Source organism: Myxine glutinosa, chromosome 5 (assembly GCF_964187855.1).
Source record: "Myxine glutinosa chromosome 5, kmMyxGlut1.1, whole genome shotgun sequence".
Lineage (NCBI taxonomy): Eukaryota > Metazoa > Chordata > Myxini > Myxiniformes > Myxinidae > Myxine > Myxine glutinosa.
In genome coordinates this window covers 31,968,163-31,982,766 of record NC_136265.1, presented here as the reverse complement: position 1 = coordinate 31,982,766, position 14,604 = coordinate 31,968,163, and the positions used below count along the sequence as shown (strand labels likewise).

General features: G+C 43.2%; 1 protein-coding gene across 1 annotated transcript in view; it reads right to left on the bottom strand.

Annotated features, from left to right (window-relative positions):
- The window catches only part of LOC144888139 (matrilin-1-like), a 90,960-nt gene extending 77,421 nt beyond the window's left edge, over positions 1-13,539 (bottom strand). The window contains exons 1-2 of the mRNA XM_078777832.1: positions 13,517-13,539; positions 1,350-1,513 (exon numbers count right to left, since the gene is read on the bottom strand). Coding sequence (XP_078633958.1) covers positions 1,350-1,418 — 69 coding nt within the window. The 5' untranslated portion in view covers positions 1,419-1,513; positions 13,517-13,539. The remainder of the gene's footprint in view (positions 1-1,349; positions 1,514-13,516) is intronic.
- Between the last annotated feature and the right edge of the window lie 1,065 nt (positions 13,540-14,604).

The following is a 14,604-nucleotide window of genomic DNA, read 5'->3' as shown; positions in this document are numbered from 1 at the left end:
ACGTTTTTCTATATTTAAGTTATCTTTAAGAAACCATTTTCGTAAGTGTCCGCAATTCCCCACCCGCTAGCGGGGAAAACCGGACACCTGGTGGGGCAACTACGGACAAGTGAAGAAGTCGACTTTTAGGGTCTTGCATAAGCCACCTCCCCTTTTCAAACAGGCTAAATGACCTTTTAAGACACCAGAGATGCTAAGTAGTTATCTTCCCAATAGGCCTACAATGAAATGTTCCCAATAGGTTCGTCTATTGATTAACATTGAAATGTGTCATATTTGTTTGTCGTATATTGTTATTTTTTTTAATGAAGTGATCACTCCGAGTTACAAGTCCTGCACTAATGACTGTGTTTCCTTTCTTTAACTTGATGAAGTTATTGGACAAGGTCTTTTAAACCAATACACATAAACAATTTTAATAAGCCTTCATCACACACCAAAATAAAATGAAACTTTAGAAAACAAATGACAATCGAAACACAAAACAAACGAGATTTGTGAAACACTTTCATTCTTGATCTGGAACCCATCAATGTTCCAGTCAGACAATTGGTGAGTTGGTAGCTACATGTTTCTGCAAAAGGACAATTTTAACTGTAAGACGCACAAATACAAGGAAGTTATCAGGGGTGAATGTGTTAAATTAAATTAACATTAAAAATTAAATGTGCAATTAACATTAAATGCATTAGAATTCAATATAGACCGCAGAAAACATGAATGGGGCAATAGCGGACACCCGTCCGCAATTACCCCACATTGACCTTTGACACACGATACTTTCCTCCACACAACACTGTCTCATTACATCAATTGACACTGTATGTACGTAAACCATGCTTCAAACTGAATACACGTTTCTAATAAAATCGATGATTAACCAAAACGACTGACAGCAATAAACCCAAACAGCAAAATCTAGGAACACATTTTAGGGGGTGTACTTAACTCTCTGACTGAGTACTTCTCTTTAAATGAGGCAAATAATAGAAGTTAGCTGGTATTTACCTTGTTACCTGCTAGGCCACTCACGAGTGATGACGGAACAGCGCCAGCTATCGCGAAATTCCTGTAACAGCCTTGTCCGCAATTACCCCATGTCCGTATTTACCCCGTTCTCCCCTAACCCTAAACTGAAAGGAATCTGGAGGAATCCCTACGTTCTTGCGGCATTATATGCTTATCGCAGCCACCACAGACTAATGGACCCGAGACTACAGATCTACTGTAATCTATATACTCCAAATAAGATAATACCATGACCCTTCATGCCGCTGCCATCGGGAGTGGGTATGCTAGTTTTCAAATATGATATTGTAATTGAGGCTATGTGATCATATGTATCTTACCTGTGCCGAGGTAGAGAGGAGGAGGCAATTAACAAGCAAGGTGAAGCAGAAGAATGTCCAGTGTGCCATGGTCTGGATCTCAACGTTTCTGCTGTTCTATGGGTCCTCTTGGTACGACCTCCAAATGGTGTAGCTGGACTCCAAGTCTGGTTTCAAGTGTTATGCTGTTAGGAACACAAGTGTACATTTTTTTTTTTTTTTTTTTCAAAGCATGCCCTCCAGAGGAAAGATATCAAGCTTGCTGTCCCATTTGTTTACGTGGGAAGTCCGGTTTATAAGAAACAAGACAGAAGGATAGACAGCCTAAGAAACGTGTCAAAATTGGTTCTTAAATGTCAGGGAGGACATGATTGTGCGTCCCCAGCTTGGTGGGAAAAACTTCCATCATCCATCCATCCCCATTCATACTCTGTTCCACAGCATCAGTGGCTGAGAACTAAGCGAGAACCAAGTCATCTCGATCAATTCCTCATACAAATTAGTGTTTGCCTCCAAATCTCTTGCGTGTAACCCATCTTGCTCTATCCCCACTTTAACCAGACATACCCCGTCTTCTGCATTCCTTTACTGACCGCCTTTTTCAGGTAAAAAAAAGTTCTGTCCAGTCTCGACTATTCATCGGCGATAGCCCCAGATGGCGACACCGCCAATATTCTTAATGTCTGCTCTACTGCGTTTGCTTCTCCTTTGTCTGCTCTTTTCAATCAGACCGCTTCCTTTGGCTGCGCCCCCCCCCCCCTCCCTCTGCCTGGACATCAGCCATTATAACCCCCATTCACAAGAAGGGTGCAAAATCAGACATTTTGGGTCTTTTTTGGTCTTCAGGATATTTTGGGTATTCGGGGCATTTGAAGGTCAGGTATTTTGGGTCTTTTGGGTCTTCAGGGTCTTTGGGGTTTTTGAGGTTTTTGGGTATTTTGGGTCTTTGTGGTCTTTAATGGTCATTGGGTTTTTTGGGGTCTTCAGGGTCATTTGGGTCTTTTGGGTCATCGGGGTCTTCGGGCTATTTTGGGTCTTAGGGTGGCTATTTTGGGTCTTTGTTGGCTTTTGGGTCTTTGTTGACTTGCACGTGCCGGCCAGTGCGTTCTTTTAATGGCCAACCTCTGACATCCACCGTGCTTCTCCTCCAATCAACACGCAGTCCCCTTCGTGACGCAGTCCCGCTTCTCAATCAAAACCTCCCGCCAAATCATGGTCCTTCTGGGCGTGGCTCTCGGCCTGCTTGTCTTTGTGGCGATGCATCCGCCGCGGTGCTATTGGCAGTGTTCCGAACTGGCTTCCAGTTGGTTGTTATCTATTATTTAGTGTGGTTTAAGGCCATTCTCACCAGTGTCTATTGCGGTGCCAAAAGGGACAAGGGATGTAAGTTACTGAGGTTTGACTAACAAGGTAGTCGTTAACATATAAATCCCTATAACTAGTTAACATGCCCCATTCCTCGTAATGGGGACGAAGAAACACCTTAATCCGACATCCGGGCTAAACAAGTACTTATTGCATGGTGGTTCCTACTCAACATTCAGAGCACCTACCTATACAAATCTACCTGGTCTAAGGTAATCACTGCCTACCCCCTACAACCGTAACTATATATATATATATATATATATATATATATATAATATATATATATATATATATATATATATATATATATATATTATATATATATATATATGTATATATATATATATATATATATATATATATATATATATATATATATATATATAATATATATATATATATATATATATATTAAACGATTTATACGATTATGAAACGATAAACGATATATTAAAACGATTAAACGATATTTATATATACACATATATATTGTTACGGTTTTGAGGTTTGTACAGTGAGTTCAATAAATGTTAAAGGTTTGCCCCCCATAGATAGTCACACAAGCAACATGTAGCCTCATTTGTAGTATAGTTATTTCTTAGTATGTGTGAGAATAGGCCATTTCCTATGTTAGTTCTGCGTTGTGTAAAGCCAGGAAAATAGGCCCTACTGCCACCGATCATCCTACGTCCGTAACCTCAATACAGTTTGTTAACGGTGGTTCATTTTGAGCGAGTTAACACGAGGGAGGCAGAGGAGGATCGGGGCGGAGTACGGTGGAGCTTAAAAATTTAAAAAAAGCTAAAGTTTTATTTTTGAAAGTCGTACCCCCTTAATCTGTTCCATATAATATAGAAACACTGTATAAAAAGTTTGAGCACTAAATTATTATGTTTAGGGGTAGCCCAAGGGCCGCAAAGATTATGAAAAATTATAAAAATTCAACGAATTACGAGTATATCAGACTATATCTTAATTTATTTTAAACAACACACTTGAACACAGTATTTATTTTTGAACACGTTAATAGTGAATTCTTTGTTCAGTTTCTGACAGAGTTCATAGTATCAGTCTGACAATGTCCAGCAAACCCCAAATTTATTATTTTCATGGCATCCCGGACAGTGTATGTTTTCTGCTATCAGGGTACATTCTGCGATGGTCCTCGACAACTTGCAGCAGGAATTGCAGCTGAGTTTCATCGCGGGTTATCAACCCACTGTACTCCTGAATGAGTGCCACTCCACGTTCAGCGTAGTCATTGACAACTTTCGAGAGTTGACTGTTTCTGCAGCCTGCTTGTAGTCGTCTCTGTCATCCCACAAGTCCGGATCAACCACGAGAAATCCATCTGCAAGTTCCATCATTCGCAGAAGTTTCATTGACCTTGCTGTGACGAAATCTTCCAAGTTCTTGTCCTTGAATGAATCAAGAGCAACAGTGATTCGCTTGGAATGATCCTGATCTTGGTCTTCTTCATTCTTCATGGCACTCACCATCAGTCTCTTGGTTGCCGAACTGACCCGACTGTCGAAGAAAGCCAAGCTAACAAGTTCCTGTGACAAGTACCACACGTGATTGGAAAACTTGCGTGATGTTGACTTTGAGATGGCTGGATGGATTGATGAGTATTCAAGCAGTGACTTCAGCAGCAGCAGGTCACTGCAAGGAGCACCTGATGCTTGAGGTGCAGAGATCCAGGCTGTCAGGTAGACACGCACTGTGAATACACACACATCACGTAATCCTCTCTTTTCTGCAGGAGTCAGTTTGAATTGAGCCTTGAACATCCAGATCTTGAGACAGTATATTACTTTGGACATCCAGCGGGCGTGGTGCATTGCTCCGGGTGACATGAATCGCACTCCTCTGGCAGGATCAGCACCGAGAAAGACAATCACAAGTTCCAAGAATTCTTTATAATCATCTCTCGGCTGACTCTGTTCAAGATGCTTGTTGGCATAATCGATAGTGCCTTGCTTTATGTCTTCCACTAGACTTGCCACATCATCAGCTGCAATCCCTGGTTCATACTTGGCCGTGTCTATGAATCCCCAGTATTCCTGGAAGCGTTTGAAGAGTGGAACCTCGGGAGAAGATTTGGCTCCCAATCCCATACACACTTGGAACACTGCACCAATTATCAATTCCATAATGTGATGCCTGCAAGCTAGTGACAAGAGCTCCGTCTCAAGCTTCTGCTCTAGGAGGACACAGGCACCAGCGATCCGACCAGTGTTTGAGCTGGTCGTGTCAAAACACATAGCTCGGATGCTGTCGGCTATGCTCCAGTCTTCAATGGCTCCAAAGACAGCAGCAGCCTGAGCCTCGCCTGTTCCAGATGGAAGCTTGGCAACTGTGAGTAGCTGAGAAACTCCTTTCCCTGAAACCAATACTGGCAGGCGATCAACCTTCTCTTTTCCAATTAGATCAAGGATCAGTTTGCCGTCCCAGTGAACAACAAGGGGAACGTTACCCTGAAACTCCGCCTTTATATTTGCAGATCTCTGGACTCGGTGTTGTACTCTTTGTCGGCGAATTGAGTCTCTGTTTAGAGCAAGTTCATCTATGTTCTGTCCCAAGCTTTTGGCAGTTTCTGCTATAACAAAAACGGCTTTGCGGTCTGACACTTTTGTGCGATCTAGAGCGGCTGCGAGTTCTTCAGTAACGACAGTTTTTCGCCCCCTGTTTCTTTTTCGTGTCTGAAATGTGATGCCTCCAGCAGCTCCCTCACTTGCATTGTCCCCAGTTTCCATCTTTTCACTATCTTCTGCTGAGCTGTTTTCAGATTCAGAACCAGATGAAATCAGTTCACCTGTAGAAGCTGCTAACTGTTTCATTTGCTCCATTTGCTGTCGCCTGGCAAGCATTTCCTCCTCTCTTTTGGACGCCGTTTTCTCCTTCGCAGCAAGCTTTACATCTACTCCAGCCAGCGACCCCCTTCTTCCCTTTTCTCGCTGGGCTAACAAGAAATCCTTGTCTTCTTGTAATACTGACGTATTGGTCAGAGCATCAGCGTGAGCGACATCAAAAAGGTCTTCAAGCCTGGAAACAAAAGCCGACTCTCTCGCGAGTTGAGTTGGTGACGTTCGCGCTTTGTTCTTTTTCAGAAGGCGCCATTCTTCAAATGTCTGCTCAAGCTTTGTTTGGCAGTTTTGATGAGCTCTCATCGGGATTCTAGCTTTCTTCCAAAAGTTAGCTATTTCCGTGATGGTAACATCCGACGATTGTCTTACGGTCTCCTTCAGATCGAGATGGTGATGTAGGAAGAATCCAAGAGCCATACGCAATGATGGCAACTTGCTGCCACTTAATTCAGTCACAGAGTCGCCAAGGAGATACAACTTGGTTTGAGATCTTGTTGCTTTTTCCACAGATGACATTTTCAATCAGATATGAATCTGAAAGAAATATAACATAGCATTAAGAAATTAAGAATCAAGAAAATTCAAACAGTTCTATTAATAACTGAGCAGTGAGCACAATGCCTCAAGCAATTACACAAACATACTGCTGCAACAGTGTTGCAGCTGTTGCTTAGTCAGCATAGTCAGTCCATTGAGTCCAAACAGTAAACAAGTCTGAACATGTCTGGAATATAAATTCATGGAAAATTTGCATTATCAATTTATCAGCAAAACAATGGGATTCGGATGATTGGTTGGATAATAGATATGAACCAGTTGAACCACAATGATTATGCTTCTATAATCTGTGATAATATTATACCATGTTTATACACCCATTGTGTCTGTGATTCTCTGCAAAGCCTGTGATAACTTCGTTTTTATTTTCAAATAGTGTTCTGTGATACACCTATGTACAGTGTTTACTTTTAGATACTATGGTGATAAGCGTTCCCAGGTCAGCGCTACATCTCATTTTAGCATTTATTGTCTAGCAGACTCTAGCTCAATGAACATTTTACTCTTTTATTATAACAGATATTGTGTATGTACAATGTACATATTACTACTGTAATTATTTATTTAATGGAGCACAGAGTTTTATAACTTAAAGGTTTTATCTGTGTTCCCAGTAATTAATTTTACCACAATGATTGCATGTTGTGTGTATGATGATAGGAGAGAGTGTCAATTTACTTAGTAGTTAAAATTGGGTTCTTAATTTATCAACAAAATTAATCTATATTATCAGTAGTATGCAAAATAAAAGGGCGGCCGCAGCTTTGGGGTATCAGAAACTTTACCATCATTGAGCTACCCCTAAATATTGTTCAATTGTGCTCATATTTTGCCTGAATCTTTATGTCATATATAGGAACAAATTGAGAGGGTAAGAAGATCATATTTCAAAAGTTCAAAAATAAGCTCCACCCTGGGGCGGAGTCGAGGCGGAGCGGCAGAAGCGATGACGGTAAGCATGAGCCCCCAATCAGAGCACAGAGGTGGTGGCGTCAGAGGGCGTGGTAAGAAGAGTCTGGTGAGTTCCAGAAGGTTCGCGGGGCGTACCTATATAACCCGATGCACTAAGCCCTCGAGAGGACTCGCAGAGGAGAGACAGGACTTGCTCGTTGGAGAACTTGAACTTACAGCCAGAACGCGCGGTGCTTGATGAGCTTGATGAGCCTTGCCACACTTGCATAAGAACGGCTGAGTAACCGCCCTTTGCCGTAAAAGTCCGCCCTTTGCCATTCCGCCCGAGATCTGCTTCGTTCGAGAGACGTGCTACGAGCCCCGGTCTTCGCCTATCACCATCTTCGCAGGACGCACGTGGACCACGGAGAGCCGGACAGGGTCGATCCTGGATGACCACATCGGCGCGTTGGTGAACATCGACATCTGCAATCCCCTGTGCGAGTGTGAGTGAGACGGGCCCGTTGTCCCAGGGATAAGTAAGACTGTCTAAGCTTGCTCTGTGTCTCTTCGTCCATGAACTGTACATACGTGTGGGAATCATAAAACCCATCTGTTCTTCCTTTCTTCTTGATTCGATCATTTCTGTGATTTATCCAATTGACTAAGCGTGGCACGAATAAGATCGCTCCAATCGGGTTCCACGAGTTGAGACTGCGCGGATCACGTGTACGCAAACCGCTCGGCGTACTCCAACCTCACGTGGTTCATGCGAGGCTTGCTACCTCGTTTCCGTGGCGGTGCAAGTACTTCGGTATGCGCGAGAATTTGGTCCCGAAACCCTATTTTGCGCTCGCCCGGAAAGGACGTAATAAGTCTCGGTTCCGCCAGGCCAGTAAAGACAAGGGGATTAATCCCCCCTTCATAAAGGGAAGAAGGCTGGCGAGAGAACCGTAACAATATATATATATATATATATATTATATATATATATATATATATTATATATATATTATATATATATATATATATATATATATATATATATATATATATATATATATATATATATATATATATATATATATATATATATATGTATATATATATATATATATATATATATATATATATATGTATATATATATATATATATGTATATATATATATATATGTATATATATATATATATATATATATATATGTATATATATATATATATATATATATATATATATGTATATATATATATATATATGTATATATATATATATATATGTATATATATATATATATATGTATATATATATGTATATATATATATATATATATATATATATATATATATATATATATATATATATATATATATATATATATATATATATATATATATATATACTGAAACGCAAAAGAAACTTACCACCTTTGAAACCTTTAAATATCAACAATAACACTGCGTGTAGTAAATGTGTGAACTTATTTGTGGACAATAGTGTCCTCACTGTCAGACAAAACGGTCACGGATGGTCACTTGAACCTTCAATGGTCACTTCATAGCACAACTGTTGAACAGCCGTTTTGACTGTCAGTGATTAGCCAAGGGGTACGGGATGATTTTAATGAGCTGCACGTGATGTCTTGATATTGGCTTTAAAAAGGCCAGTGCAAAATGGGCATTTTGACCGAAAAATTTGACCATTTTGACCAACTTCAAAAAGACAGAAAACGCAAAAGAAACTTACCACCTTTGAAACCTTTAAATATCAACAATAACACTGCGTGTAGTAAATGTGTGAACTTATTTGTGGACAATAGTGTCCTCACTGTCAGACAAAACGGTCACGGATGGTCACTTGAACCTTCAATGGTCACTTCATAGCACAGCTGTTGAACAGCCGTTTTGACTGTCAGTGATTAGCCAAGGGGTACGGGATGATTTTAATGAGCTGCATGTGATGTCTTGATATTGGCTTTAAAAAGGCCAGTGCAAAATGGGCATTTCAATCAACATGCCACGATTGTCAAGGGATCAACGGCAGCGTGCCCTGGGCATGCTGCAAGGTGGACTGAGCTACCGTGAGGTGGCACATCGCCTTGGCTGTTCACACCAGACGATATCGGCCCTGGTGGACAGAGACACCCTCCACAACTCTGCAGATGACAGACCTCGATCAGGGAGGCCAAGAGTCACCACTGCAAGGCAGGACAGGCAGATGGTCCGAAGTCACCTGCGGGATCGATTCCGTCCAGCATCCCGCACTGCGGCAGAAAACTCCGGGGCGTGCAAACCCACGGATCTCCAATGATACTGCACGAAGACGACTGCATGACTATGGCCTGACTGCCAGAAGACCATACAGAGGCCCCGTGATGACGGCTGCCCATCGGCCCAACCGACAGACATGGTGCCAGCAGCATCAGCGGTGGACCTTGGCGCAGTGGAACGAGGTCGCTTTCAGCGATGAGTCAAGGTTCTGTGTGGACAGTCCTGATGGGCGTGAGCGTGTCTGGAGAAGAACTGGCGAGCGATATGCCGATTGTTGCGTGCGTCAAGCCAACAGGTGGGGTGGCCCAAGTGTGATGGTGTGGGCCGCCATATCAGGCCGGTACAGGACGCCACTGGTGGTTGTGGATGGGAATCTTAACGCCCAGCGGTATGTGGATAACATCCTGCGACCTCATCTGCTGCCATTCCTGCTAGACCACCCAGAACTGAGAACCTTTCAGCATGACAACGCTCGTCCCCATGCTGCTCGCTTTACCACTGCATTTCTCCAAGGCGAGAACATCAACACCATGCAGTGGCCTGCGCTCTCCCCTGACCTGAATCCCATCGAGCACCTGTGGGATGAGCTTGGGAGACGCGTAGTTGGCAGGGCCAGGACATGGGCAGAGCTGCTTCAGACATTGAGGACTGAGTGGGACAGAATCCAGCAGCAATCCATCCAAAGACTGGTAGGCAGTATACGCCGATGATGCACTGCCTGTATCCAAAACAATGGTGGCCACACACGCTATTGAAAGGGGACTGACATTGCACCCTGTGCTGTTCTGTACTGTAGAACAAACTGATGAGATGGTGTATCTTGGTCAAAAACTTGACATGTCATCAATAAAATGCCAATGTTTCAATTAGCAATTGTTGGTTTGTTTTATTTTGAACTGTTACAATTTTATTACATTTCAAACAAGTGGTAAGTTTCTTTTGCGTTTTCGGTCTTTTTGAAGTTGGTCAAAATGGTCAAATCTTTTGGTCAAAATGCCCATTTTGCACTGGCCTTTTTAAAGCCAATATCAAGACATCACGTGCAGCTCAATAAAATCATCCCATACCCCTTGGCTAATCACTGACAGTCAAAACGGCTGTTCAACGGCTGTGCTATGAAGTGACCATTGAAGGTTCAAGTGATCATCCGTGACCATTTTGTCTGACAGTGAGGACACTATTGTCCACAAATAAGTTCACACATTTACTACATGCAGTGTTATTGTTGATATTTGAAGGTTTCAAAGGTGGTAAGTTTCTTTTGCGTTTTCGTTCTTTTTGAAGTTGGTCAAAATGGTCAAATTTTTCGGTCAAAATGCCCATTTTGCACTGGCCTTTTTAAAGCCAATATCAAGACATCACGTGCAGCTCATTAAAATCATCCCGTACCCCATGGCTAATCACTGACAGTCAAAACGGCTGTTCAACAGCTGTGCTATGAAGTGACCATTGAAGGTTCAAGTGACCATCCGTGACTGTTTTGTCTGACAGTGAGGGCACTATTGTTCGCAAATAAGTTCACACATTTACTACACGCAGTGTTATTGTTGATATTTAAAGGTTTCAAAGGTGGTAAGTTTCTTTTGCGTTTCAGTATATATATATAATATATATATATATTGTCGCGCGGCCGTCTTTGATTAGCATCAGGCGTTCACGGAAGCCGATCGCGAAGGCCTTAACCCCTGAGGCAAAAACTCAATGGCGGACTCCGGAACCAAAAAGCTACACCAAAGCGCGCGGGATGGAGGGGGCTCGAGAGCCCTGCAGCCGTACCTATTAAATCAATCACACTGGAAACTGCGTTCAAGTATGTACAGCAAAATAATACAAGGCTTTATTAAATAAACGGGCAAGGACAGGAAAACGCGGTATTAAATAAAGTTCCGAAATTGGGACGTCCCTACACGACAGATTTCGGATACGGGACGAGGGAAAATGAATTAATAAAAGAAAAACGTTCGTTATGTAATGTGCAATGGGGATTGGCCTTATCTGTCTTGTCGTCTTGTCGTGTCCGCCGTCCACACGCGGCTCCATTCGTTCAGCGGCACGCCTCGCTCCCGCACAAGCACCGCGAAGGCCCGGGCCCGACTCGCTCCGCTCCACACCACGAGGTCGATCTTCACACACGATCGATAAGGCAACTCTCAAGCCAACTCCACCAGGGACAAGACTCCGCTCAACTCAGGATCGCGCCGGGACTGCGCTCAAGCTGTGAACTGCGGACCGGCAAGGCCAAGACTCCGTCTCCGTGTACTGCGAACTCGAACTTCGTGGGCAACTGCGAACCCTCTCTCCCACTCGCTCGACGTTCACCCCGCCCTCTTTATAACCTCGGCGGCGTCGTCAGCCTCCAGCGCGGCACCCAACCAGAGCCTCGCAGTTTCCCGCGTTCTGTTCGCACCTTCTGCGTCAATTTGCGCCAACCAAGCACCGCCCCCGCGGGCGTGGCATAGCACGCAGCATGCAGCATGACATGCGGGGGCCAGCGGAGATGAAACGGGCCGTGGTTCATGCGGTGGCGGCGCCCCGAGCCCGCCCCCTTGCTTGTTCGTCTTCCAAAGTCATGTCAGGGAAGGGAATTATTTAATGTTGCACTAAGGAGATCCTAACTAAGTGTCTAAGTGGTTGTGGTGCCAAAAGGGACAAAGGTTTGACTACCAGATTAGACACACAGGGGGCGTTACCTTTAAACCCTACTCGAGCTACCACACAAACATCCTGGTATGCTCACAGGTATACATCTTAACTGACAAAACGCCGACACATGAACTTATTACAGGTAGTTTTCCTTACCGCGACACACGAAGCATGTTATCTATTCAGATCTATCTGGCTCTACATATCACTCTACCCCCCAACATAACAATATGCGTTGTCAGGCATGATGACTGCAGGCCTCGTTGAGGCCTGAAGTGCCTCGTCATTGGGCTAGACTAGGTCCTGCAGGCCCGAAGGAGGAATAAAACCTTCCCCGAAGGAGGAACGAGACATTCCTGAGAGCAGGAGCAGTGAGCAACCAATGGGAGCTGAAGGGAGTGGCCGAGGGTGGCCAATGAGGGGCTGTCACGTCACGTGGCCGAGGGTGGCCAATGAGGGGCTGTCATGTCACGTGACCCCCGGTGGCCAATTGAGACCCATGGAACATTCGGGAAGGGTTTCGGGGGGTTATGAAAATCCGGCCCAGAACAAACAAACAAACAAACACACACACACACACACACACACACACACACACACACACACACACACACACACACACACACACACACACACACACACACACACACACACACACACACACACACACACACACACACACACACACACACACACACACACACACACACACACACACACACACACACACACACACACACACTCTGTGTCTCTCTTTCTTCTCTTTCTTCTCTCTCTCTGGGCTCCTACTATCCTGATCGGTCCTCTGGTTCCTGCTCCTGGTACATCATCGCTCTTCGTCCCTGCCGCGATCGTCTCCGGCTGTTGGTGCCTTGGCTTGGAGTGATTCCTGGGGCTTTCGTCCACCAAGCTCATTCGCACGAGCTGCACGACCGATCCCATTCGAACGAGCCCATCCGGGCGAGCTGCACGAAGCGGCCGTGCTTCCCTGCGCATTACCCTCTTCCCCCCCTTCCCCGAACGAATGAGGGCCCTTGTCTGGGAACGTAGGTGAGGGTGTTAAGATTCTTTGCTTTGTCTGTGTTCTGTACATACTGTAAATAAATACTGTGTTTGGTACTTCCAACCTGGCCGTCATTGTCATTTCCCATCCATTGACCTAGCATCGCCCGAATTAAAACCGCTCGATCGGGTCCGATATTCTAACGGCACGGGCTCTCATTCGGTCTTGCCTCGATTTGCCAGGCCTGCCTCGTGTTAATTCGCGCCAAAAAGCCAAAGGCGGCAGAAGGCAATAAGGACCTACTCTCATTATTCTACTCAACGCAAAACTAACACAGGAAAAGGACTATGCTCACACATACTAAGAAATAACTGAACTATCGTGAGGCTACGTGTTGTTGTGTGTCTAAACTATGAGGGGGAAATTTAACCGTTATTGTACAAACTCAAAAGCGCAACAATATATATATATATATATATATAATACATACACACACAAACGTACCATTATGGTATCTTGTGTGATAATATCCTGAAAAATACTGTGGAATATTTGCAACATTTGTCGATTACATTTTGAAAGGACTTACCAGGTCGTGGACAGTTCTGTTCTGTTCGTGTTCCTTGTCATCTACCTTTTATATGGCTGATTTATACGTGGATGATGCTTTCTTCGATGTGGCTAATTATATTCACATGCAGTTTGGCACATTGCAGCTTTTTGCTTTCGATTCATTGCTTGCCACGCAGGCATAATTTTCAAATTATGGAGAGTATTTTTTATAGATTTCTTTTTCTTTCATATCCTTTTTCAATCCAAGTCAATGCTCATGGATGTGTATTTGCTCAGAAAATGTGAATCATTGATCCTATTAGTTGGAAGAATCCCATACAAGTAATGAATCCTTTTATTAATTTTCTTTGCAAAAACAAATTTTTTGTTCTTGATTTTTCAACTTTTTTTCTCTAAAACGTTGAGGCTCATGGAGGAGTATTTGCTCAAAAAATATGATTCACTAATCCTTTTATTTAGAATGGATATGTCCACAACTGTCAAAAATCCTCCACCTATGCAGCCATTGGGCCTCGGAGGCCCCAAAAGTGTATTCGTGTAAAGTTTTTTAATTTTCATATTTTTGTCACTTAATTATTTGTAACCAAGTGAGACGGAGCATATAATGAGGCTCATATCAAGAAAATAATGATATAACATATAGGCCATGGGCCACATATGGTCCACGAGCATCCCCCCCACCTCTAAACCAAACCAACTTTTTTTGAAGCCCAGAGGCATACTAAACACGATTCCAAATGTTACCAAGAAAAATTTAGGGATGCAATGCCCATTTCGGCTCAACAAAGTAGGGTACCCTCATAATTATGCCGACGCTCTCCGACGTCGACCGAACTTTGACTACTGATTATAATCTTCCACCAGAGGCCTCAAATAGCTCCTATTTCAATATATGATATACCAAATGAAAGATTATGAGCTGTTCTTTTTGAATATGTGGTAAATGAAACTATTGGGACAACTAGTTAAATAAACAGCTCTGCGGAACACAATAATTCAACCCGCGACTGCTTCTTCAATGAAATATTGGTATTTATTTCACAATCAGATTTTTTAACATTTATTTACATGGAAACTTTTCAATGTTGTATTAATCTCTTCATC